The following is a 26,749-nucleotide window of genomic DNA, read 5'->3' as shown; positions in this document are numbered from 1 at the left end:
AAAACCTGTACAATAGTGTTTACAGCAACCTTATTCATAGTTGCCAAAACTTGGAAGCAACCAAGACGTCCTTCAGCAAACTGTAGTACATTCAGACAGTGGAATAAATATTTATTATTTAGCTCTAAAAAGAAATGAGCTAGTAAGTCATAAACAGACAAAACTTAAATGCGTATTATCAAGCAAGAAAAGGCTCCATACTGTATGATTCCAACTCTATGACACTCCAGGAAAAGCAAAACTATGGAGACGATAAAAAGATTAGTGGTCGCTGGGAGTCAGGGGAGAAGGAGGGATAAAAAGGCAGAACAAGGAGGATTTTTAGAGCAGTGAAAATGTCCTGAATGATACTACAAGGGTGGCTAGTGGAACTCCCTTCTGAGCCCCAGTACCTAGCACCTGTGGGTGGCTGAGTACTTCTGTTAGAAACCTTTACCTTGCCAGAGTAGAGACCAACCCACTCTGCCTTTCCAAGCCTCTGTTGACAGCGGTCCACTGTTCCAGAGCATAAATACATAAATAATGAAAGGATGATGGATTCTGCAAAGAAAGTTATTTATTGATTCCCTTTCATGTGTGTGGAAACATGCAAATGAGGGTCTCTGGAGTGAGAAAAAAAAAAAACATTCATTAGCCAGCGATGGCTTGAAAAACATCTGCAAGACCTCCTAAGTCTTTGTGTTGATGTTCTCTGATTTTATATTCACTGTACAACCTTCCAATTTTTCATGAGATTCTACAGATAATTGACAAATAAAAACGAAAGACCTAACAGTTGCCCTAAGTGACGCAGTCCCCTTGGCAGTTACCTTTTACCAGTTGATTTTAATAAATCGCTCTTTTGCTTCCCTAATCTCCTGAAAGCCTATATTTAGAACTAGGTTAACCCAAAACTGATCACCCACAAGCAAACTGATAAACGTAAGCTTTAGGACTGGGGAAGGTAAGGAATCAGTCCATGGAACCGAGCCAGAACCACCAGGAGAACAGTGACCCCGTGGGCTGGGTAGACAACTCCCTTGCCCACACATTCTTGGCCATATCCCTCCCATGAGGAGGAAGAGTTAGAAACTATGACTAAATAATCAGGATGCTCTCTTATTTCCCTGGGACCCATTGTGTTCAAGCATAATATGGTTTTGAGACAGTGAGGCTAGCCACGTTGGGGAAAGAGGTTCTTTTTTTTTTTTTTTTTTTAAGATTTTACTTATTTATTCATGAGAGGCACAGAGAGGGAGAGAGGCAGAGGGAGAAGCAGGCTCCATGCAGGGAGCCTGATGTGGGACTCGATCCCGGGTCTCCAGGATCACACCCTGGGCGGAAGGCAGGTGCTAAACCGCTGTGCAGACCGGGCTGCCCAAGGGAAAGAAGGTCTGAAGCAAAAAAAAGACAGTCTTGTAGGTCCCTGGGCCTTGATGCTGGCGTGGACATTCCCAGGAACCGACTCCTTGGATATAAGCAGGAGGAGAGCGAGAACTGCAAGCACCTGGAACCTTCACTCTCCCACAGAACGAGCTGTGAAAAGTCCGACAGACTGGGTTGTTTAGTTCAAAGCATCCTCCCTCCTTGACCCACCCCCCACTTCACCCCATCCCACCGACTGAAAGAAAAAGAGGCAGAGGCCTTTTTGTGTTCTCCCAGGCCATCCGGGTGGTACACCGTGACCGAGTCTGAGCCACAGCTACCCAGGCCCCGATGGCATCCCTTCAGGCCTAACTCCAGCCTGCATTTCCTGGCTCCCTCCGTGGTCACAGAGTTTCTTCTTGCCCCCCCTTCAAGGACCCTGGATGGGGCACAGGCTGGGACCCTGGAAGTGGGGACACCAGGTGGCCAGAGGCCAGGCAGGCAGGGCCGGGGGTGCCTCCTCGCAGGGAAGCCTCATGCAAATCCCTCGGCAATGCACCTGGCAATGCACCTGGCAGAGCGCGGAGAACCCCCTGAACCTTCCCGCGCGTCCCTCAAAGAAGGGTGGAGGGAAGAACGTGGGCCTCGAGCTGAGGGAGACCCAGAAGGAAAGTGTCAGCTTAGCAATTGGCTCAGGTCAGCTGAGAAAAATACAGTTGCTGCGGTCCCCGGGGTGGCCCAGCGGATTGGCGCCTGCCTTGGGCGCAGGGCGTGACCCTGGGGTCGCGGGATCGAGTCCCGCGTCGGGCGCCCTGCATGGAGCCTGCCTCTCTGTCTTTGTGTGTCTCATTAATAAATAAATTTAAAAAATCTTAAAAAGAAAAGAAAAGAAAAAATACAGTGCAAAAGAAAAATAGTAGTTAAAGAAGCGTTTGCAGAGGAGTTTGCAGAGGCCGTGAGTGGGCGAGCTCAGGAGGGGCAGGGGCGCGCGTGGGCGAGGCTGAGGCCGCGGCGCCAGCAGGCGCAGGTGCGGGGCGGGAGCGCGGAGGTGCGGGGGGTGCGGGGGGTGCGGCGGGTGCGGGAGGGGGCGAGGGGGGAGCCCGCGAAGGGAGAGGGCGGGCGGGCGGGAGGCTCGCGACCACCGAGCCCGGGGTTGCGGACGCGGGGAGGGGGCGCCCCCTAGCGGCCCCCAGCGCCCCCGCCGCGCCCCCTAGCGGCCCCGCGCCGCCCTCCAAGCCCCGCCCCCGGCCCGTGCGCAGACCGGCTCGGGCTTCCCTTCCGTGGGCGCAGCCTCTTGGTTCCGGCCGCGGCGTGCGGGCGGGAGGGTGACGCGGACGGACTGCGCCGGCGATGGCGCGCGGTGAGTGGCGGCCGGGGGCGGCGGGGGGCGGCGGGGGCCTCGGGCTGTCGTTCGGGCGTTGCTCGCTGGAGCTGGCGGAGCGGGGCGGGGGGCCGGGGAAGGACGCTTCGCGCGGCGCCAGTTCCGGGCCGGGTTCCCGGCCTCCCGTCGCTCGGCGGCTCGGGGTCGTGGGCTGCGGCCCAGGCCCGACCTGCCCGGCCAGGCTGGCTGGCGCCGTCGCGGGGAAGGGGCCCCTGGGAGCCCCGGAGGCGGCGGCCGGGCGGGGGCGGGGGCCGGACGGCGGTGGCGGGGCCCCGAGGGAGCCGAGCTGCCCGCGTCCCTGCGGGAGGGAGGCAGCAGGTGCATTCAGGCGGCTCGGCGTCGGGGCCCGGCCAGGCGGCCGGCGGGGCTGCCCACGGTCGCCCCCAGCACTGCGTAAACGAGTACGTGGGAGGAAAGAGCGAGAATTAGCCCGAGAAATAGGTCGTGTTTCCAGAAATTAGCGCTGGACCGTGGCGGGCAGGCGCAGACTGCGAGCGGGTCCTTCCAGCACAGGCCGCGGCCGCTTGGAAACCAACCCGGGACTTGGCCCCCGTCGGGCAGGTGGCAGCGGGGTTTGCAGGGAAGGCAGGACCACCCGCCCTGGTCACCTGTTCGCGTTTCTGCGGACTCCTGGGCCAGAGGCGCTTTCTTACACCTGATGCAAATCTGTGTATCCTCTTTCCTAATCTCCTCTAAGAGTTGAGGATGTACTTCCCAGGATCTCCAACCTTGTTTTTTGGGTTTTTTTAGGGAGAGAGAGAAAAGGAGAGAACACTCAGGAAGCACTCATCATCAGGGCAAGGGAAATCAGACAGACAGAAACATAAGAGTAGGTAAGGACCCGAACAGGAATGGGCAGGCCCCTAGACATTCCAGTGGAATCAGGCTCAGACAGCGGTTAGCAGGCTCCAGGCTCAGCAAGGAGCCTCCCCGCAGCTGCATCTCACAACCCTGAGATCATCTCTGAGCCAAAAGCAGTAACGCACCCCCTCCCCCCCCGGAAAACCGAGTCACTCAAGCACCCCTTCCCACCTTACTTTTTTTTTTTTTTTTTAAGATTTGTTTATACAGAGTGTGCTCCTGTGCTCAAGGGTGGGGAGGGGCAGAAGGAAATGAAGAGTCTTTTTTTTCTTTTTTAAAGATTTTATTTATTTATTTATTTATTTATTTATTTATTTATTTATTTATTTATTTAAGATTTTTTTTATTTATCCATGACAGACCCAGAGAGATGCAGAGAGAGAGAGGCAGAGACACAGGCAGAGGGAGAAGCAGGCTCCATGCAGGGAGCCCCATGTGGGACTGGACCCCAGGATCATGACCTGAGCCAAAGGCAGACGCTCAACCATCCAGCAACTCAAGTGCCCCAGGAAGAGAGAGTCTTAAGCAAATTCAGTGCTGGGGCACGGAGTCTGGTGTGGAGCCTGATCTCACAATCTCTGCTCCCCCATCACAAAACTGAGCCCAAACCAAGAGTCTGCAGCTTAACTGACTGCACTACCCCAGTGTCCCGGTCTTTATCTTTTTTTAAAAAGATTTATTTATTTATTCATGATAGACATAGAGAGAGGCAGAGACACAGGCAGAGGGAGAAGCAGGCTTCATGTCGGGAGCCCAACACAGGACTCCATCCCGGGACTCCAGGATTGCGCCCTGGGCCAAAGGCAGGTGCTAAACCACTGAGCCACCAAGGGATCCCCATGTCCCGGTCTTTAATAACAGACCTCTATGTAGAAATGGGACTACCGTGTGAGCTGGATACTATATGTGGGCAGAGACAGAGGAGTCCTGCTTGAATGAAGAGAAGAGAAGGAAATGTGTTTCTGGTGTCCACAGTTAAAACTCATCATATGTTTTGCCAAAAAATGTTCTATCTGGTGATTAAGGGTAGTTAGTCATTACCAGTATTTGTCAAGCTCATACCATGTGCCAGTTACTGTGATAGGTTCTGAGGAGACATTGATGGGCAAAATCTGACACGGTCCCTGTCCCTTAGTGAACTTATGGTCAAATGTATAGTTGAACCAGTATTATACAGGGCCTCACTTCTTGAACAGCACAACTAAGACCCAGAAAGAAAAGAAAAAAGACTGAGGAGAAGAAGTAGTACCAAGTTGATACACTTAAGTCCATACATTATTTGACACTAGAAGAAATCCACAAGCTCTGAGAACCCATAGAGTTTGACTTTGGTCACAGTTTTATTTTTTTATTTTTATTTTATTTTATTTTTTGGTCACAGTTTTAACAAGCTCAACTACCTGGCTTTGTAGCCCATAGTAGCCAAGACGCAGCAAATTAGAAAGAGAGAGGGTGATTTCGGGGAATTACAGAGGAAAGGAGGATGCAAGCTGATGGGCTAAACATTGGTCATAAAAAGAAGGCACCAAAACAGAGCACAACAGCCTGGATGCCTTGGATACAAGGCATTGTTTCTGTATATGTTGTTCATAATCCCTGTTTTATGGGACTTTAATGGTAATTATGTAGAAAAGAGTTAAATGAAAAACACAGGGTTAGCAGATTAAACTGGCTTCTTTGCTCTGGAACTTTTCAGCATCTTTATTAACACCTGAACTCATTTTTCTTGGCGCAACTCTCCAGAACCGTGTTCTGCAGAACATACTTCAGGGAATGCTGGTGTTAAAAAAACAAAAACAAAAACAAAAACCCCATCAGAGTAACAAGGTGCCAGGTGGTATTGGTGTTTAGAGTGGTGATGCCAAGTCCTCATAAGAGTAAATTATGTTTTGCATGGTGTTTAATGAGGCAGAGAAGAGGGATATACATTTTAATTTTGACTATAAAAATGGCTAGACGTTTTGGAATTCTAAACAGTCTAGAAAAGTAATTTATAGCCCTCATTTAATCTTTATTGACGTTAGATACATGAGGCATTACTGTATTTGAAATACATCCCAGGCCACTATGTGCCAAAAAGGCTTTCCCTACTTGAGTCCCTGACCCCCATTTATGACACTGCTTCCATGAACCATTATATTCTGAGTTCCCCACAGGCTATTTGCAAATGGCATTTTAGAATATCACACATTTGCAGTTGAATATTTTACTGAAACAAGCTGTCTGGCCACTGTTAAGTGTTTTTGACATGAGTTCCAAAAAAGAAATTAGGGAGCATTTAGTTTCCAACCAGTTTTGTCCATCTAGAGTCTTCCTTAATTGTGTATATGCAATAGGAGTTTTATGAAGTTGTAATTAATATATACATACAATTCTCTGACCTGCTTTTCTCAGTTACTGATACTTCATATAAATATTTTTCATATTTACAAATGTGTCTTTTATCTATAGCATATGAGATTTCATTAATGTCAATAGACTATAGTTGCTTATTAACAGTAGGAGTAAACTGTGTCCCCACGAGCAGATCTGTATATCTGAACTCTTTATTTTTGAGAACAGAAATGTTTTCTTCATGCTAATTCTCAATCCATAATTTAAAAGAACTGTTTTTTCCATTTCTTCTGCATATTGACTTTTTTTTAGATTTTATTCAGAGAGAGCATGAACGGGGGTTGGGGGAGGGACACAGAGAGAAGGAAAGAGGGAAGGAATCTCAAGCAGACTCTGTGCCAAGTGTGGAGCCCAATGCAAGCCTCAGTCCTAGGATCCTGAGATCATAACCTGACTCAAAACCAAGAGTCAGGGATCCCTGGGTGGCGCAGCGGTTTGGCGCCTGCCTTTGGCCCAGGGCGCGATCCTGGAGACCCGGGATCGAATCCCACATCGGGCTCCCGGTGCATGGAGCCTGCTTCTCCCTCTGCCTGTGTCTCTGCTTCTCTCTCTCTCTCTCTCTCTCTCTGTGACTATCATAAATAAATAAAAAAAAATTTAAAAAAAACCCAAACAAACAAAAAAAAACCAAGAGTCAGACACTTAACCAACCGAGCCACTCAGGCACCCCTCTGCATATTGACTTTTATACACAGTTTCATGAGACCATGCCAGCTATCGTATGTGCTCTTTAATTTTGTTCTTTTCCTTCATAGTAAAGCACTGTTGTCCAATTTATGTACAGTGCGTACTACTCGGGCTAAGCAGTAGTTTACCGCTTTTGTCATGCTTAAATGATTCCTAGCTTTATCTAATTTGGATTATGACTCTACTACCCCTTTCATTTTTACATTTTACATTCATTTTAATAATAAAAAAGGGTAACAAGATAATGAAACAAACACACAAATACTGCTGTATTAAGAGTGATGGTGCCCAAAAAGAATAGGTTGCTTTCAAAAAGCACCACCATATGACAGCTAGAAATGTTCCTTCATAGATTATTGGAAAGGCAATATAGGAATGTCTGTTACATTAAGTTGTATAAACTTTGAAATTATGAAAGTCAAGGGCCACCTGAATTTAATATATTTTTTAATAGAAATACGTGGTCCTTGATTTGTGGCCATTTAGCAGGAGATTCTAGGAGTTGTCCATACTGTGAACTAAGCTGCTTGTTCCCTTCCCTCTGAATTCATCATAGTTTTGCCTTTACTCATCTGCAAAGTTTGGTTAAAATTAGAGTGGAAAAAAAAAAAAACTTTTTTCTCTCTGTAACATATAAGACCTAATCATATTTCTTTTCTACAGCATTTCTCTGTTCATAGCTGTCTGTTTGAATTCTGACTGGGAACATTGGGATTATTTTCATCATGCCAACAGTGGTGGTAATGGATGTATCCCTTTCCATGACCCGACCTGTGTCTATCGAAGGGTCCGAGGAATATCAGCGTAAGCACCTAGCAGCCCATGGTTTGACAATGCTGTTCGAGCACATGGCCACAAATTACAAGCTTGAATTTACAGCCCTGGTGGTTTTTTCATCACTCTGGGAGCTGATGGTTCCCTTCACAAGAGATTACAACACCCTTCAGGTACAGAAAGAATGAGTTATTGTACGTACAGGGTCCAGATTTTTAGGAAGGAGAACATTGTTATCATATTGCACTGAATATTTTGAACTTGGAATTTTTTTCTTTTTTAGGATTTATCCATTTATTTGGGGGTCAGGGGAGGAGCAGAGGAGAGAGAAACTCAAAGCAGACTCCACTCTGAGCCCAATGATCTCATAACCCTGAAATCATGACCTGAGCCAAAACTGAAAGTCAGATGCTCAACCGTGTCACCCAGTGACCCTGTAGAACTTGGGTTTATCTAATGTTAAGTCTACAGGTGTAATATCTGAGTATAGCTATAAAACAAGATTCAGGGGAACCCTGGGTGGCGCAGCAGTTTAGCGCCTGCCTTTGGCCCAGGGCACGATCCTGGAGACCCAGGATCGAATCCCACATCGGGCTCCCAGTGCATGGAGCCTGCTTCTCCCTCTGCCTGTGTCTCTGCCTCTCTCTCTCTCTCTCTCTCTCTCTCTGTGACTATCATAAATAAATAAAAAATTTAAAAAAAATTAAAAAAAATAAATAAAACAAGATTCACAACCAGTAGGCCTTATTATGCCTTTGGTAGAGTTATGAATTCGAGATCTGAGTTTTTGCCTTATTTTCTTTTCTTGTTTTCTGGAGTTTGCTGTGAGAAGGAAAACGTCATGATGTAGTTCCCCATTCCCTAAAATTCGAGGTCTTTAAGTTCAACACTTGATTTTTTCTACTTTCCTATAAAACTTGAAGAAATGAAAAATAGCCCTTCCATATAATAGAGTAATTCAAAATTATGTTTCCTCTGTAACATAGCCTTTGATTTACAGATGCTAAGAAATTACAGGGTGTTTTTTTTTTTTTTTCTTAAGATTTTATGTCTTTATTCATGTGAGACACACAGAGAGAGAGGCAGAGACACAGGCAAAGGGAGAAGCAGGCTCCATGCAGCAGATAGCCCAATACGGGACTCGATTCCGAGGCTCCCAAGATCATGCCCTAGGCCGAAGTCAGCGCTAAACCGCTGAGCCACCCAGGGATCCCTGAAATTACAGTTTTTAAACCTCAGTTGATAGGTGTTACTTCAAAAGGTATTGTCTGTGATATGCCAGAGATTTTACTTTCTGACCACATCTCTAAATCATTAATATTTCCAGCAGTACCTAGTAATAGTGTGGAATTAAAACAGTTTAATAGGGCAGCTGGGGTGGCTCAGTGGTTTAGCGCCACCTTCAGCCCAGGGCCTGATCCTAGAGGCCCAGGATCCCGTCCCACGGGCTCCCTGCATGGAGCCTGCTTCTCCTTCTGCCTGTGTCTCTGCCTCTCTCTCTCTCTCTCTCTCTCTTTCTCTCTCTCTCTTTCTGTCAGTCTCTCATGATTAAATAAAATCTTAAAAAAAAATAAAATTAAAACAGTTTAATACTTACTGGGCAGGTTAGAGATCCAGGATCAGTGTAGTTTAATTTTTTTTTTAATATAATAAAATTTGGTTAAATCATTTCTTTTATTATCTCACATTTTTTATGTTCGTCAAAAGCTTCTTTAAAAAATTGCACTGGGTTTCTTGTAGATTAATAGTAAACAAAGGATTTTGGATATTCAACAGTTCTGAAATTTAAAGAATTGCTATCTGAGTTGTTCAGAGTAGGGGTTAAGTACCAGGTGCCCTGAAGGCCAACTGCCTGGTCCTACATCTTGCCTTTGCCACCTGTAGGCATGTGACCTGGGAAGGTTACTTCATCATTCTTTACCTTTGTTTCCTCATTTTAAAAATAGGTTAATAATCTGTAGTTTACAGAGTGTTGAGATAACTGAATGCATGTGAAGTGCCTACGTTGGTGTTTAGAATATAGTTAGTACTCAGTACTTTTTGTCTCTTTTTTTTTTTTGCTGTGTTTAAAAGTTCATTTCAGTTACTTTCTTCAGGGTTCCCTTACAAAGCTATGAACTTGGTAGACTGTTCACTCTCACTTGATAAGAAAATGGAATAAAGGGAAGTTTTTTTAATTGTACTTTGTGGTTGAGGAAGCCTATTTTACTGTTTTTCTTTGAGAAAATATGCTTTTTGGGCTCTCAGAAAGTGTCCCCTGTGTAACATTCATGCTTTGAACAGTTTATGTTATTTTCTAATAACAAAACAGTATAGAGAATAATGAGCAATTTTATTTTTTATTCAATCAGGAAGCACTAAGTAATATGGATGATTATGATAAAACCTGCTTGGAATCTGCATTAGTTGGTGTTTGCAACATCGTTCAGCAAGAGTGGGGTGGTGCGATTCCTTGCCAGGTAATGATCAATTCCGTTTCGTTGCCCTAAGTTAAAACCATTAACCACTGAGATGATTTGATTTTCTTTAGGTTCTGACACAGCATGCGTTGTAATTTCTAAAAACATTATTGGTATCTTTTTAAAAGAAGGCACTAAATCAACACTAATATGCTCAGGAAATAGCACAATTATGCCTTGAGGCAAGCATTTTCCTAGTAAATTGGCTTATTGCAAACTAGTATTGTTTGTATGAAACACGAAGGGCTCACAGAATTTTAGAACACTCCCTAGAATGGGTAATTTTGAGTGATAAAATTATAAACATCAGGGCATTATAGTCTATTTTCCGTTATCTCAGTGTAGCATTTATTTAGGAAACATTTAACCATCTCAACTGAGTTATCTAAAAAAGTGGGGTCTGTGAATGTCATGTAATTGGTTACCCTTTACTTCAAGTCCACAACAGCACAACAGCACTTCAAGTCCACATTAGCATCAAAGCAGAACAGAGTATTAGGATTAAAAAGAATTAGGGCATCCCTGGGTGGCTCAGCGGTTTAGCACCTGCCTTTGGCCCAGGGCACAATCCTGGGGTCCCGGGATCGAGTCCCACGTCGGGCTCCCGGCATGGAGCCTGCTTCTCCCTCCTCCTGTGTCTCTGCCTCTCTCTCTCTCTCTATGTCTATCATTCATAAATAAATAAATAAATAAATAAATAAATAAATAAATAAATAAATAAATCTTAAAAAAAAAGAATTGGAAGTTTGCTATAAGCAGGTACAGACATACCTCAGAGATATTGTAGATTCAGTTTAAAAGATTAGAATAAAGCTAACATTGCATAAAGTGAGTCAGTTGAAGTTTTTGGTTTCCCAAGACTATAAAATTATTTACACTATACTGTAGTCTATTAAGTGTATAATAGCATTATGTCTAAAAGAAGATGTACATACCTTAATTAAAAAGTTCTGTGTTGCTAAAATGCTAACCATCATCTGAACTTTCAGCAAGTCATAATCACTGATCACAGATCACCATAACAAAGATAAAAATAACGAAAAAGTTCAAAACATTGCACAAATTACCAAAATGTGACACTGAGACATAAAGTGAGCAAATACTGTTAGAAAAATGGCACCGATAAACTTGCTCAGGACCCGGTTGCCATAGACCTTCGTTTTGTAAAAACGCAGTATCTGTGACTATATTGCATCAAATCCCAGAAAAGGAATATGCTTGTGCTTTAAGAAATGGTAGTACAGGGATGCCTGGGTGGCTCAGCGGTTGAGCATCTGCCTTTGGCTCAGGGCATGATCCCGGAGTCCTGGGATTGAGTCCCAGATTAGGCTTCTTGCATGGAGCCTGCTTCTCCCTCTGCCTGTTGTCTCTGCCTCTCTGTGTTTCCCATGAATAAATAAATAACATCTTAAAAAAAAAGAAATGGTAGTACATTTTAAAGGAGAAAACAAAAATTGCTAAAAGGAAAGTTACAGTAATCTACAATGGGAGTCAGCTAGCTTTTTCTGTATTTTAGGTTTTGCAGATGTTTGTGACAACTTCCTAATTCCTCTGTCATAGCATGAAAACAGCCATAGATAATAAGTAAAAAAAATGACATGGCTGGGCTACAATAAGACTTGATTTACAAAACAGCAGTGGGCTATAGTGTATGATTTTTTTGTTACATATGGTGAAACACAGATTCTTCAGTAGTGTCAGTGGTATCACCGGTATTTTTTTTTTTTTTTTTTTTTTAACTGAAAATGAGACTGTGTTTGCCCGGGGCCTGGGGTAAAGGAAGAGTAGGGAATTGACCCAATGAAGCACAAGGGAAGATGGGAAGTGACGAGACTGTTCTTCATCTTGATTGTAGAAGTGGTTGTTCACTGAATGTAGTTGTTGGAACTCCTAGAACTGTATATTAAGAAGGATGAATTTTATTACATGTAAATTATATCTCAGTAAACCTGACTTTTCTTTTGTGTTTTTCTTACTACAAAACCACCTTGTTTTACAGACTATTAACTCTAGGGTTGATGAAGACCCTGAGTGGCTACTAAAAAGTTAAATCATTTTAATAAATGCCATAAATGAGGGCATCTGGGTGGCTCAGTGGTTGAGCGTCTGCCTTTGGCTCAGGGCATGATCCTGGAGTCCTGGGATCGAGTCCCACATCAGGCTCCCCACATGGAGCCTGCTTCTCCCTCTGCCTATGTCTCTGCCTCTCTGTGCCTCTCATGAATAAATAAATAAAATCTTAAAAAAAAATTCCATAAATGCCTTTTGATCAGTTTCTTTTCAGACATAAAATGGCATCTTCTTAAACATTATTTATCTGGTAAATCTGTGCATACAAAATATCTAATGTCCTAATAGTATATTGAATAAATGAAATTTTGTTGTCCAAATCGGAAGCCAGTGGGTAAGCACAGTTTCCTTTGCTACTTCTTCAGTCATTTTAGAGAAGAAATTCAGAAAATATTTTTACAGAAAATATGTAATAAGCAAGATCTTATGTACCACACAGCCTTTTGCCCTTTTTTAAAAAGATTTATTTATTTATTTATTTGACAGCACAAGCCAGGGGAATTGGCAAGCAGAGGGAGAGGGAGAAGCAGGCTCCCTGTGGACAGGCAGGGGCTCCCTGAGCCCGAAGGCAGTCACTTAACTGGCTGAGCCACCCAGGCACTCCAGCCTTCTGCCTTTTAATATTTTTTCTCCTTTGCAAAAGGAAGAATCTGAATTTAGGATGTCCTATACCCTGAGGGTACAGGACTGGGCCTGGATCCACTTAGATTTGCTTGATGAGTTTTAGAGTGAATCAGGTCCAAAACACTGTCCAGAGGTAGAAGTTATTAGTGATTGTTTTTATAATCAGTTACTGTCAAATAGATTTGTTTTAATGTGGAGTTTTGTTAACCAAGATTTTGGATAGCTGAGCTATGTCTTCATTATCTGAGTAAAGTCTGTCCCATTTTGACATTACATGAAATATTTCATCACATGGCGTCTGAAAAAAGTAGGGGCAGAAGTAAATTGTTATATAGCAGTTGTTCATATAAGAGAAAATTGCCTTAGTCAACTGAGTATCTTCCCAAAAAAACGCATCTCTCCAGGAGATTGCCATTGAACATTCTTGGGCTTTAGAAATAAGTGTCAATCTTGGTACTTCACATGGTGCTGTCACCTAATACTTCCATAATGGACTGTTATTATCAAGTTACAAAGCTAGGATAAGAAGAGCAAAAATAATCCTCCCCTGGAATGCCTGGAAAATCTACCATCCCTTTGGATCACTGAGGCAATGAGGAAGAAAAATGATTTGTAACTACTGTCTATTGCTGGTATATTTTGAAGGCTTTTGCAAATTACAGATTGATTAAGAATGCATTTTAAAGGTCTTATACATGTCTGATTAAATGGCTTTTTTTTTTTTTAAGATTTTTTTAATTTATTCATGAGAGACACAGAGATAGAGGCAGAGGGAGAAGCAGGCTCCATGCTAGAAGCCTGATGTGGGACTCAATCTCAGGACTCCGGGATCACACCCTGAGTCAAAGGCAGACGCCCAACCGCTGAGCCACCCAGGCGTCCCTTAAATGGCATTTATTTATTTATTTATCTATCTATCTATTTATTTATTTAAATGGCTTTTACAAATACATTTTTTTGTTTAGAGGGAGAAGAGGCAGAGGGAGAGAGAATCTTAAGCAGGCTCCATACCCAGTGCAGAACCAGATGGAGCTCCATCTCCCATTCCTGAAATCATGCCCTGAGCTGAAAACAAGAGTCAGATACTTAACCGACTGAGCCACCCAGGCACCCCTATAAATACATTTTTATTTTATTTTTTTTAAAGGTTTTACTTATTTATTCATGAGAGACACAGAGAGAGGCAGAGACAAAGGCAGAGGGAGAAGTAGGCTAATGAAGAGGAGCCCACTGTAGGACTTGATCAATCCCAGGACTCTGGGGTCACGCTCTGAGCTGAAGGCAGACATTCAACCACTGAGACACCCAGGCATCCCTGTAAATATATTTTTAAAGCAGTTGTCATTTTATTTTTTATTTTTTTTAAGATTTTATTTATTTATTCATGAGAGACACAGAGAGAGAGGCAGAGACACAGGCAGAGGGAGAAGCAGGCTCCATGCAGGGAGCCCGATGCGGGACTCCATCCCAGGACTCCAGGATCATGCCCTAGACTGAAGGCAGGCACTAAACCACTGAGCCACCCAGGGATCCCCAGCAGTTGTCATTTTAATTCACCAAGGACGGAGTTTGTCATCTTTGAAAATTCGTGTCAAGGTTTGGATGTCTGTGCTTATATGGATTTCTGTGCTTATAAATCCTGGGGTCACTTGTAAAATAGATCCTCATGTCATTTTTGACACCAAGTGCCTTAGGTGCCAACTCTAAGAGATAGGGTTCTAGTTTTAATGCAATTAGGTAAGAATTGATTATGATTTTAAGTGTTCATGGGTAGGTACTATTTTTAAGGTTTAATTAGATAAAATACAGCAAAATGCATAGATCTCAAGTATACAGTTCACGGAGTTGTTTTTTCTTTTTTTTTAAGATTTTATGTATTTATTTATTCATGAGAGAGAGAGAGAGAGGGGGGCAGAGGCAGAGACACAGGCAGAGGAAGAAGCAGGCTCCATGCAGGGAGCCCGACATGGGACTCGATGACTCAATCCCGGGACTCCAGGATCATGCCCTGGGCTGAAGGCAGGCGCTAAACTGTTGAGCCATCCAGGGATCCCCCGGTTCACTGAGTTTTGACAGATGTATACACCTATGTGACCACCACTTCAATTAAGATCTAGAACATTTCCATTACCCAACAAAGTTTCCTCACCTCCCCCTTTCGAGTCAGTATCCCCCTAAGCCCCACAGCTCGTTTGATTTATCGTAGCTTTGTTGTGCCTCTTCTAGAATTTGATACAAAAACAGAATCATGATGTAGTCTTTCACTTGAGAAAATGTTTTTGAGATTTATTCACCTCGTTGCTTATCTCCCTGCAAAGGTGGGTTTTTCCGTGTAAATGCCATTAAGGAGAAATGAAAATGTTGTTAAATGAGACAGCTTTATTTATTTTTTATGAGACAGCTTTAAAATGAGACCGTTTTAAGTAACATATTTAAATATGTTATTTCATGTACAAACCTCCCCTCCCTGCCAACAGGTTGTTCTGGTGACAGATGGCTGTCTTGGCATTGGTAGAGGATCACTGCGGCATTCCCTAGCTACTCACAATCAACGAAGCGAGAGCAACAGGTTTCCACTACCTTTCCCTTTCCCATCTAAGTTATACATCATGTGCATGGCAAATTTGGAGGAGGTAATACTGAGTTCTTTTTAGTTTGATTAGATACATTTTAGGACTTTATTTTTCAGTATATTCTATTAGTATTATATTGTATATACTATAGCATTAAACTCCATTGGTTTCAGCTGAGACTAGTCACTAAATTTGGAAGGACTTTAGGTCTCAAATGCTCTTTGAAGATTCAGAGTGTTGTCCATCTCTAGAAACATAGCTGGCTGGAATTGTTATCCATCCTGCTTCCCACAAAGATTCTTCAAATGCATGAGTTAAAATGTTCTTTTTGGTCTTAGACATTTCCCTCATTTGGGAATTCTTATGTCCATTCCACTGGAAATGTCGACAGAAATGTGCTTGGACTTTTTTGGTAAAGTAATGTTTCTCTGATACGTGTTTTACTAAACTCTACTTCCTGGTTTTCCCATTTATTTGGGAAAGTTATTTAACCTTTGTTCACCTCAGTTTTTCTATCTGTAAGATGTAGGTAATGATGGTTTTCACCCAAAAGATGTTAGAAACACTTTGGAATGAAGATACCATGTAAATACCAACTGTGGTCACCTCTGAGAATCTTTGCAAAATTACTTCTGAATGAAATAGCTCTACTGGTATCGTATTATATAACATTCCTCTTGGTAGCCTTGAAACAAAATTGTTTCCATCTCAGGTTGTAAAAAAAAATCATCCATGTTATTTATTGCCTGTGTTATTGTGACAGGTGTGACCTTGGTGTGCTGATAATAATCTGGCATTGTATGCCACTTTAAAAGGGTCATCTGTTTTGTTTTGTAGCTTCAGAGCACTGATTCCTTGGATTGCCTTGAACGTCTCATAGATTTAAACAATGGTGAAGGGCAGATTTTTACTATTGATGGTCCCCTGTGCTTGAAAAATGTACAGTCTATGTTTGGGTGAGTATATACTTAGAGCTTTTTTGCCTTTTTTTTTTTTTTTTTTTTTTTGCTTTTTTGCCTTCTTACAATCTGTTATTATAATTTGATATTCAGCTATCATATCTATTCCACCACTGTTTCTAATTGTTGTCATTTTCCCCAAGTTGCACAATTTTCAGGTAAAATGATTGGTAGTAGTGATTTTTTAAAAGTTCATTCCCTTTTAAATTAAGCATGACTAAATCAGTAATGCCTACAGATGTTGACTCTCTTATAATAGCAGTTTCAAAAGATTAACTTGCTTTTGAGCTTTTCAGAATTGAAGTTTCCTCACCAGGGGCACCTGGGTGGCTCAGTGGTTGAATGTCTGCCTTTGGCTCAGGTCATGATCCCAGGGTCCTAGGATCGAGTCCTGTATCAGGCTCCCCACAAGGAGCCTATTTCTTTCTCCCTCTGCCTATGTCTTTGCCTCTCTCTCAGTGTCTCTCATGAATAAATAAATAAAATCTTTAAAAGAAAAAAAAATTTCCTCACCAAAAATGTCAGGTTTTGTTCTGTTTTATAAATGGTCAGATCATAGTTTTGGAGTCGACTCAAAGAGAAAATAAACTTAGCATCTTGAAAAAATTCCTCAAGGGCTACCCAGGTGTCTCAGTCATTTAAGTGTCTGCCTAAATCAGATGCCGAGTTGGGTTCCCTGCTCCACCAAGAGCCTGCTTCTCTCTCCCTCTGCCTGCTGCTCCCCCTACTTATACTCGCTCTCTCTCTGTCAAATAAATAAATAAAATCTTAAAAAAAAAATGGAATGAGAAAAAGTGTATGAGAACTCATAGCAATTTGACAGAGAAATATCTTTTAAAAAAGAAAAAAATTGGGATCCCTGGGTGGCGCAGCGGTTTGGCGCCTGACTTTGGCCCAGGGCGCGATCCTGGAGACCCGGGATCGAATCCCACATCGGGCTCCCGGTGCATGGAGCCTGCTTCTCCATCTGCCTGTGTCTCTGCCTCTCTCTCTCTCTCTCTGTGACTATCATAATTAAAAAAAAATAAAATCTTTAAAAAAAAAAAAAAGAAAAAAGAAAAAAATTCCTTGAGAAAAATGATATGTATCATATTATTCTTCTTATAACAATTATTCATCATATTCTAGAAAACTAATAGATCTGGCGTATACACCTTTCCATGCTATTCTCAAGTGTGGCCACCTAACCGCTGATGTGCAGGTGTTCCCCAGACCAGAGCCTTTTGTTGTAGATGAGGAAATCGATCCCATTCCTAAAGTCATCAACACAGGTAATGTGTTTTTTAACTTCCTGCTTGGTTCTTTTGTTATCTTTACTTTTTTGTAATTTCTGACTTCTCTATACAGGAGGGTTGAAAAAAAAAGTAAATTCTGATACTAGGGTGCTGTTGTCATCACCAGTATATGCATTTTGGATGGGAGGAAGCATTGACCAAAGGGTGGCAGGCCGGTGGTCTTTCATAGGTCATGAGTTAATCTCCAGTCTTAGATAACAATAGCCACAAATTACTAGAATTGGAATTCATGACTAGATTCACTAGCCATGAAATCCTTGAGGTAATTCTTAATAGAGATACTAAGATTGATTAGTATCATAATTGAGATCATCTATGAAGAGCTAGCTTCTAGGCTTGGCTCTGTGATTCTTCCTGTGTGATCCTGTACGAGTCACTTCCTCTCATTTTGGTTGGCTAAGGAGAGTGGAATCTCTAGATGAGTCATGGTCTGTCTGAGGTCTGTGTTCTGATATACTGTACCCCTCTAGCCCTCCTGCTTGTATTTTGACTAAAAGAGACGTGCTACTGCTTTTACCTGGTTTGTGCTGGAGGTGCTGTCAGAAGTCACAAGAAAAATGGAGGGCAGCCCCAGTGGCGCAGCGGGCGTGATCCTGAAGACCCTATATCGAGTCCCACGTCAGGCTCTCTGCATGGAGCCTGCTTCTCCCTCTGCCTGTGTCTCTGCCTCTCATTCTCTCACTGTGTCTCTATGAATAAATAAATAAAATCTTAAAAAAAAAAAAGAAAAAAACAAAACAAGGAAAAATGGAGAAAAGAATCGTATTCATTTGGTGGGCAGACCCCTTGAGTTGTGGGCACACATTCAGCTGTCACTGTTTTGGACACTGTTGTACCTTCAGTGCTTATTAGCACAGCTCTGATACTTATAAATGTTTACTAGGTAAATTTCTAGTCAACCAATGATTGAAATGAGGTGCACAGTAAATGTTCATTTCATTCATGGGTGTACAGATTTGAAGGAGTCAGAGAGTGAAGGGCTCTGCAGAAACTTTTTATTTTTTCTGCCTTTAGCTCCTGGCTATCTTGGAAATAGGGTATGCATCTCTTTCATGGTGACTACTGCAGTATGTTAAGCTGTGCCAAAGTTTTTTTGCCTTCAAACCAACTAGATTCCACTTCCTTCCCACCCTTTTTTCTTTTTTTTTTTTTATTGGAGTTCAATTTGCCAACATATATCATAACACCCTCATCCTTTTTTTGATAAAATAACTTTGAGTAGGTCTTTTCCAAGATCTTTGTCATAGCTTATATTTAAGCCACTTTAAAATGCAGGCCTTTTGTTACTCAAATGAAAAATACATACTGCTTATGCTGACTTATTTGTTATTCAGCCAAAGAAGGTAATGGCAGCAAATCTCCAAGAAGCAGATTTCCTGACGTATTAGAAGTACAATGTATTCACCATGACCCTGATTTTTTTTTTTTTGTTTTGAGAATAGAAGTATGTCTGTGCCTGGAAGAAAGACTGAAAAGCAATTCAATAAAATATTAATAGATGTTTCCTTTGATGGTGAATAATGAGTGACTTTATTTTTCTTCTTTACAATTTTTTATGTTTTCTAAGTTTTTCTACTATTTATATAATCAAAAAGTAAACTTTTAAAAAGTACTTGGGGATAAGACTTATTTTTTTACCTATTAGGTTTCCAACAACTACCTTGGAGGGACAGCCGGGTGGCTCAGCCGTTGGGCGGCTGCCTTTCGCTCAGGTCATGATCCCGGGATCCGGGATCAAGTCCTGCATCAGGCTCCTGCGAGGAGCCTGCTTCTCCCTCTGCCTATGTCTCTGCCCCACTGTCTCTCTCTGTGTCTCTCATGAATAAATAAACACATCTTTAAAACGAACTGCTACCTTGGGCTTATAGAGAATGTATTTCTTTCTCATGGAAATGGTTTGTTATTGTTGTTGTTGTTGTTTAATGGAAATGTTTTTAATGATAGCCATACCCGGGATCCCTGGGTGGCGCAGCGGTTTGGCGCCTGCCTTTGGCCCAGGGCGCGATCCTGGAGATCCAGGATCGAATCCCACGTCAGGCTCCCGGTGCATGGAGCCTGCTTCTCCCTCTGCCTGTGTCTCTGCCTCTCTCTCTCTCACTGTGTGCCTATCATGAATAAATAAAAATTAAAAAAAAAAATGATAGCCATACCCTCTGCCTTGGATGGCTGCATCTCCTGCAAGGATGGAGTGGTGGAAGTGCTTGACTATGATGCCCCCTGCTGACCTGAAGATCCTTGACGAAACAGGGATTAGATCTTTAAGCTTTTGCCTTGGCTGGGGACCTAGCCTATAAAAAAAAAATCTAGCTGATTTGTCTTAAAACTTAAATAATTAATGAAAGGCAGTTATTCTTATTTCCTGAGCCATTTAAAATGCAAATTATGGGGCAGCCCCCGTGGCTCAGGGGCAGCCCAGGTGGCTCACCAGTTTAGTGCCTGCCTTCAGCCCAGGGTGTGATCCTGAAGACCAGGGATCGAGTCCCACGTCGGGCTGCTTGAGAGCATGGAGCCTGCTTCTCCCTCTGCCTGTGTCTCTGCCTCTTTCTCTGTCTCTCATGAATAAATAAATAAAATCTTTAAAAAAATAAAATAAAATAAATAAAATGCAAATTATGAGTCAGCCAGAGAAACTTCTAAAACCTTCCTAGTCACATCTGAATTCCTCACGTGAACGTTATATTTGTGAAACCTAGTACATAGAAAAAAAATGTACTTACCTATACATTAACTAATTCTGTGTTGATTCATTTCTTTTCAGATTTGGAAATAGTGGGATTTATTGATATAGCTGATATTTCAAGTCCCCCAGTTCTGTCCAGACATCTGGTCCTACCAATAGCACTTAACAAAGGTGAGTTCTCTTGTTATTCCAGTGATACAGATGAAGCATCTTATGATCTAAAGTTACTCTTAAATGTATGTAGTTGAGGTACAGCCACTCTGGAAAACTGTGCGGAGGTTCCTCAAAGAGTTCAAAATAGACCTGCCCTACGACCCAGCAATTGCACTGCTGGGAATTTACCCCAAAGATACAGATGTAGTGAAACGCCAGGACACCTGCACCCTGATGTTTATAGCAGTAATGTCCACAGTAGCCAAACTGTGGAAGGAGCCTCGGTGTCCATCAAAAGATGAATGGATAAAGAAGCTGTATATGTATACAATGGAATATTACTCAGCCATTAGAAATGACAAATACCCACCCACTATTTGCTTCGACGTGGAGGGACCTGGAGGGTATTATGCTGAGTGAAATAAGTCAATTGGAAAAGGACAGACATTATATGGTCTCATTCATTTGGGGAATATAAAAATTAGTGAAAGGGAATAAAGGGAAAGGAGAGAAAATGAGCGAAAATATCAATGAGGGTGACAAAACGTGAGACACCTAACTCTGGGAAACGAACAAGGGGTAGTGGAAGAGGAAGTGGGTGGGGGGTTGGGGTGACTGGGTGATGGGCAATGAGGCGGGCACTTGGTGGGATGAGCACTGGGTGTTCTGCTATATGTTGGCAAATTGAACTCCAATAAAAAAAATTTTTTTAAGTATATAATTGATAGTATGATAGTCCATTTTGCAGAATTAGGAGAAAGGAATAGTTATTGGATTGAATATTTAAAAAATGGAGTGTTGCCTAATATACTGCAAGACTGTTTCTGCTGTTTCAATTTCACTACCATAAAAGAAACCCTTTAGCTGTCAATCTCTAGCTTCCCATCATCCTCAGCCCCAGGTAACCACTAAATGTCTTTTTTGTTTCTATAAGTTTGCCTGTTCTGGATGTTTTATATAAATGCAATTCATATAATATGTGAAAATTGATTTTTATATGGACATAGGAAAACCTATGAATAGGAGTTTTTCTTACTTGTTATAATATGACTTTATAATCGAATACTCTCCTCCCAAGGATAGAAATAGCCAGGAGTATAATTGGAATTTGAGGTTTTTGTAGCTAATCTTAGTCTGACCTGTTTTCACAGAAGGTGATGAGGTGGGTACTGGCATAACTGATGACAACGAAGATGAAAATTCAGCCAATCAAATTGCAGGCAAAATACCCAACTTTTGTGTCCTGCTCCATGGCAGCCTAAAAGTGGAAGGAATGGTGGCAATAGTTCAATTAGGGTAAGAAACTTTCTTTACCTTTGGTTGAATGAGGGAGAAGAATCAGTGTACAAAGTGAAGTATTTCCCAGACTTTTCCTCATCACCTTTTTCCTCTCTTGGCCATACCCTTCCCACCTAACATCACCTTCTAAACTGCTCTTTAAATCATCCCCTAGAATAAGTACAGAGTGAGCCTTTAAATTCTATTGCTTTTATATTATATCCTTTTTTCTGTTTTTTTCTTTTCTATTCTATCTAGGAAATCTGGATTCAGTTGTAACAGTTGCTGTGGGATCTTACGCAGTATTCACAGGCTCCTCAGCTATAAGATGAGGAGGTGGAACTAAATGAAATAGGATTCCAAGAACATTAATTGAACATTTTACCATGTGCCAGGCACTCCTCTAGTCACTTTACATACGTTAATTCATGTAATCCCTTACAACAACACTGTACAGGGGGTGTCAGCATTATCCTTGTTGTATAGGTGAGAAACTGAGGCTTAGGGAGGTCAAGGAACTTGCTAAAGGTCACACAGCACCTAAATGAAAGAGCAAGGGTTCTTACTTGCATTCTGACTCCAGAGCCCATGTTCATGAACACTGCTAACCCATCCCTGTGGGAAACATCTTTCTAGCTTTTACTTTTGCTACAGTCTTGAAATTTGCAAAACCATATGCTTCCCTTTCTAGAATACCTATTGTTAGGAAAGAAGAGGTGACTGATCATCTTCTGGCTATCACCTGGGTTTGACTGGTATAGAAGATGAAGAGGTTAGGAGTACTCAGATGAAGTTCCATTTCTACTTGAGTTAAAATTACCTGGTCCAAAAAGAAGAGTGCAATTCTTATTAGGTATTAGTTTACTGTATTTCTTGGTACCCAAGCTACTTGTACTGCTCTGAATATGAGAATTCCCTGGGGCCCTTTGAGAAGCAGCAATAGAGCTGGGTGATGGCTTTGTGCCCTTTGTTAGAAATGCTGCTCTGTGTTGGTGCTGCTGTGAATGACTCATGGAAGCAGCTGAAACATAGGTCACAACCCTTACTCTTCCCAACCTCTGTAGCTATTTGTTGCCCTTGTGATTTTTTTTTCTTTTTTAAGATTACTTTTGATTTCCATATCTACCTAACTGAAAAATAATACATTTCCCAGAGGAATGGCAACATTAGGGGGCAGCAGTATGCATTTTCAGTTTTAGGATTTGGTTTTAGTAAAAACACCTGATTGCAAAGTTGAAGTCCCTGTCTCTCAAGAAAAACACTGGCTAGACTTACTTAACTTTATAGTCCCAGGCTTGACATTCACTTAACTTTATAGTCCCAGGCTTGACGTTCTTCTGATCTTCCATCTTCTCTCCATCTAGTCCTGAATGGCATGGAATGCTCTACTCCCAAGCTGACAGCAAGAAGAAATCAAACCTCATGATGTCTCTCTTTGAGCCTGGCCCAGAACCTCTCCCATGGCTAGGGAAAATGGCACAATTGGGTCCTATTTCAGGTATAACCCAGATCAGATTTTACTTATCTTGACTTTGTTTTCTCTCTGCTATTCTGAATGGCTCTGACTGTGTAGTCAGAGAGCTGTGTGATCTCTGGATGGATGTGCTGTGGTCTCTAATGCTGGGTATGTGCATGGAGAACCCCAGCAGACTGTTATGTCTGAACTTTAACTTTACCTTGGGGAAACCGACTAGGTTGCTTTAAGTAAACATAAATGCTCTGCCTACAGGGGAAAGTTACTGTCCATAAACATTTTTTTCTTCAGTATACTATTTTCAATTCAGGTAACCCTAGTCATTTCTAGATGATTTAACCCCCATCTTGAAAGTGTTTTCCCTTGGCTTTCCTAACATTGCATTCTCCTGATATACTTTTTCCTTTGGCACCTTTGCTTTTTCTTATCATCTTATCTTCCTCTTGCCTCATGATTTTCTTTGCCATCTTCTCTTGGATTATTCTCTCTTGGTTATTTCATCAACCATCATAGCTTCAAACTCCCCCACATGTATGACTCTGGTCCTACTTGATCTCTCCTTGGAACTTGCATGTCATATTTCCAGTTCCCAGTTAGACCTGTCCACCTGGATATTCTGCTGTAGTACCAAGCAGCTCACAGCATGTTTGTTACAGAAACTGTAGTCTCTTAACTCTTCTCTCCTAAACTGTTCCTTTTTCTGACTTTCCTGCCCCATCTAATTGAGACCTCAGTATTCCTAGGTACTCAGGCTCCACCTGTAGAGTCATCCTTGACTCATTTGGACCCAATTCAATATCAGGAACATCTACCAAGCAACCTTTTAGGGGATAAAAGTTAGCCAGAGTTGCTCAAAGTCCAGTAGAAAATGGAATAATAAACAGACTGGTATAAGATCAGAGTTGGCCTAGATGATCAGCTCTGCCTAGAGGACTAAGGGAAATCTTCACAGAGGAGAGACATTGTAGGAGAGTTTGTATTCTGGGTACTGGTGCCTCCTGGAGTTGTGTAATATGGCTGAAATTCAAGTTGGAGCTAATAAATTTGAGTTTAGAAAGATAATTCTGGGCACACCTGGGTGGCTCAGTTGGTTAAGCATCTGATTCATGCTTAGGCCATGATCTCCGGGCTGTTGTGAGATCAAGCCCCGCATTAGGTTCCATACTCAGTGAGGACTCTACTTGACATTCTCTCTCCCTCTCTGTCTGTTCCTCCTCTGCTCGTGTATGCACGCTGTCTCTCAGATAAGTAAATAAATAAAATATTAAAAAAAAATAAAAGATAATTCTGTGGAGTGTGGATTTGGAAAGGTAAAGGCATCCCATAGTTAGAAGTCTACTGTGATAGTCCTGAAGATACAAAGATGAGAGCCAGAATGAACAGTGGCTGGGAATAGAGAGGATGGAGATCCATGGAAAAGATATTCAGGAAGCAGAATCAACAGTGTTTGGATGAGGATAAAGGAAATGGAGGTCTTGAGGATGATACCAGGTTTCTGACTTGGGCTGCAGGGAGAAAGGTGATATTGTTAATGGGAGCAGAGAACAGAGGAAGAAGAGTAGATTTGGAAAGACATCTTCTGTGCATGTTGAATTTATGCCTGTGAGATTTAGGTAGAGGTGCCTAGAGATAGTTCCTATAGGAGTTCTGCAAAGAGGACAGAGTTGGATATATAATTTTTAGTTATAAGCATACTGCTGATAGTTAAAATGGTGAGAATGAGGGCAATTGTTTAGGGCAGTGCTTCACACATTTGAATTCTTATGTACAAAAAACAAAACAGAGGAACTCCTTTAAAAATTGTTCCCTGGGCCCCACTTACAGAGATTCTGATTCAGTAGGTCTGGATTCCGGCCCAAGAACTTGAAGTTCTAATATTACCCAAGTGCTTATGATCCAGGTGATCCATAACCACACATTAAGAAGCCCTTGCCTCAGGAAGAAAAAAAGAGACCCAAGGACCAAATCCTTAGAAAAGAGTAACTACTGGTGATAGTGGAAAGGGTGCTAATAAATGAAAATGAGAAGGGAATAGGCAGAAGGAAAAGTAGAAGAAAGTGATGTCACAGAAGCCAAGAGAATAAAAAGATTCAAGAAAAAAGTACAGTGTCTCATACAGATGTATTATATGTGGCCTGCATACCCTGTCTACTGCACATGTGCATGTCAGTTTAGCCTGAAGGATGCCTTTGCCACTGAAGCCTAGAAAAGATTTTGACTGAGTATAGACCCTAGAAGCTAGGCAGTAAGCTGTATCAATAAAGGGCCAGATAGTAAATATTTTAGTTTTTGCAAGCCATATGATCTCTGTCTTAACTGCTAAACACTGCCATTTTAGCACAATACGTAAATGAATGGGAGTGACCTCTTCCAATAAAATATTCTTTATGGACACCAGAATTTGAATTTCGTATAATTTTCACATGTCATGAAATCTTATTCTTTCGATTTTTCCCCCAACTATTTAAAAATATAAAAACCATTTTTAACTCAAAAAGAGGCAGCAGGCCGTAGTTGGCCAGCTCTTGGGGTAGGATACAGGGCCTGGCATTTTAAAGTTCACACAGGAAAAGAGATATGATTTTGGTTCCAAACAAGACAAAGAACTGAAATCTCTGAGTAAAGCTAGGAATGTGGAAGATCTGTTCCCTCGGTGAGATGTTGACAAGAAAAATTCTACCCAGGGATCCCTGGGTGGCACAGCGGTTTGGCGCCTGCCTTTGGCCCAAGACGCGATCCTGGAGACCCGGGATCGAATCCCACATCAGGCTCCCGGTGCATGGAGCCTGCTTCTCCCTCTGCCTGTGTCTCTGCCTCTCTCTCTCTCTCTCTCTGATGACTATCATAAATTAATTAATTAATTAATTAAAAAAAAATTCTACCCATTGTTTCTACCTGTTTTTCTACATATTAAAAAAAAAAAAAAGGCTCCCATGAGAATTTGAAGCCCAAGTTGTGCACCATGCAGATTGACACTACCCATTCTGAAGTAGGACTCTCCAAAACCAAATAATGCACCAAAAAACTCTTTCTGAAGCAATGAAACCCATGGTACATCCTCCAGAGTAAATATAATGACAACCCAAGGCAAAAGGACTTCTGCCAAAAATATCCCTGTTGAAGATGTGTTCCTGATTTGAAGAAAAGTCTTTAAATTATGTAAGGATTTTATTTCTTTTGAAGGGAGGCCAACAGGAGGATTAGTCCCTTGAGAACTTAATCTAAAAGAGACTGCAGAATGAGTGTTGTAAAGAGTTTTAGGAAGGAATAGAACCAGGAGGAATGAAGAGGACACTATGAATCAAGAGTCATTTCATCCCTACAGGAGATTTTTGGGTAACTTAGGTCCATGGTTAGCTAGGAGGCAAGTTGAGGAGTGTGTCTAAGATGAGGAAACGACCATGACAGGTTTGCCACAAGAAGAGAAAAGTAAGGCAGTAACTGGAGAGCACAGGGCAGAGGAAGCTGTGGGTATTAGGTTGTAGAGATTCCTTACCTCCTGGTCTCTGTAGCAATCCTAAATTCATTCTGCCTTTTCATTTGCCCTGCTCTTGCCCTGTTTTGGCTTTTTTTTTTACCTTTCATTTAGATCAAAGGCCAGCTAACCAATGCCTGCTGGCCAAACTAGCCCACTGTTTATTTTGTAAATAAAGCTTTAATGTAAAGTTTCATTACACAGTCATACTCATGTAGGTGTGTCTTATCTAGGGCTGCTTTCCTGCTTTGAGGGCAGAGTCGGGCAG

At 42.0% G+C, this 26,749-nt stretch overlaps 1 protein-coding gene across 5 annotated transcripts in view; it reads left to right on the top strand.

Annotated features, from left to right (window-relative positions):
* Positions 1-2,598: 2,598 nt before the first annotated feature.
* INTS14 (integrator complex subunit 14) overlaps positions 2,599-26,749 on the top strand; it is a 35,169-nt gene continuing 11,018 nt past the window's right edge. The window contains exons 1-10 of one of the 5 annotated variants that reach the window (XM_038580743.1): positions 2,649-2,704; positions 3,476-3,558; positions 7,331-7,614; positions 9,793-9,900; positions 15,072-15,227; positions 16,005-16,123; positions 17,255-17,397; positions 20,180-20,272; positions 21,406-21,550; positions 22,897-23,030. In XM_038580743.1, the coding sequence (XP_038436671.1) occupies positions 7,393-7,614; positions 9,793-9,900; positions 15,072-15,227; positions 16,005-16,123; positions 17,255-17,397; positions 20,180-20,272; positions 21,406-21,550; positions 22,897-23,030 (1,120 nt within the window). In that variant the 5' untranslated portion in view covers positions 2,649-2,704; positions 3,476-3,558; positions 7,331-7,392. Of the gene's footprint in view, positions 2,705-3,204; positions 3,559-7,330; positions 7,615-9,792; positions 9,901-15,071; positions 15,228-16,004; positions 16,124-17,254; positions 17,398-20,179; positions 20,273-21,405; positions 21,551-22,896; positions 23,031-26,749 lie in introns of those variants that run through there. The other 4 variants (XM_038580745.1, XM_038580746.1, XM_038580744.1 and 1 more) reach the window with 4 other exon arrangements.

This window comes from Canis lupus, chromosome 30 (genome assembly GCF_011100685.1).
Source record: "Canis lupus familiaris isolate Mischka breed German Shepherd chromosome 30, alternate assembly UU_Cfam_GSD_1.0, whole genome shotgun sequence".
Lineage (NCBI taxonomy): Eukaryota > Metazoa > Chordata > Mammalia > Carnivora > Canidae > Canis > Canis lupus.
The sequence above is the reverse complement of the archived record's forward strand: the minus strand, read 5'-3'. Positions and strand labels throughout refer to the sequence as shown.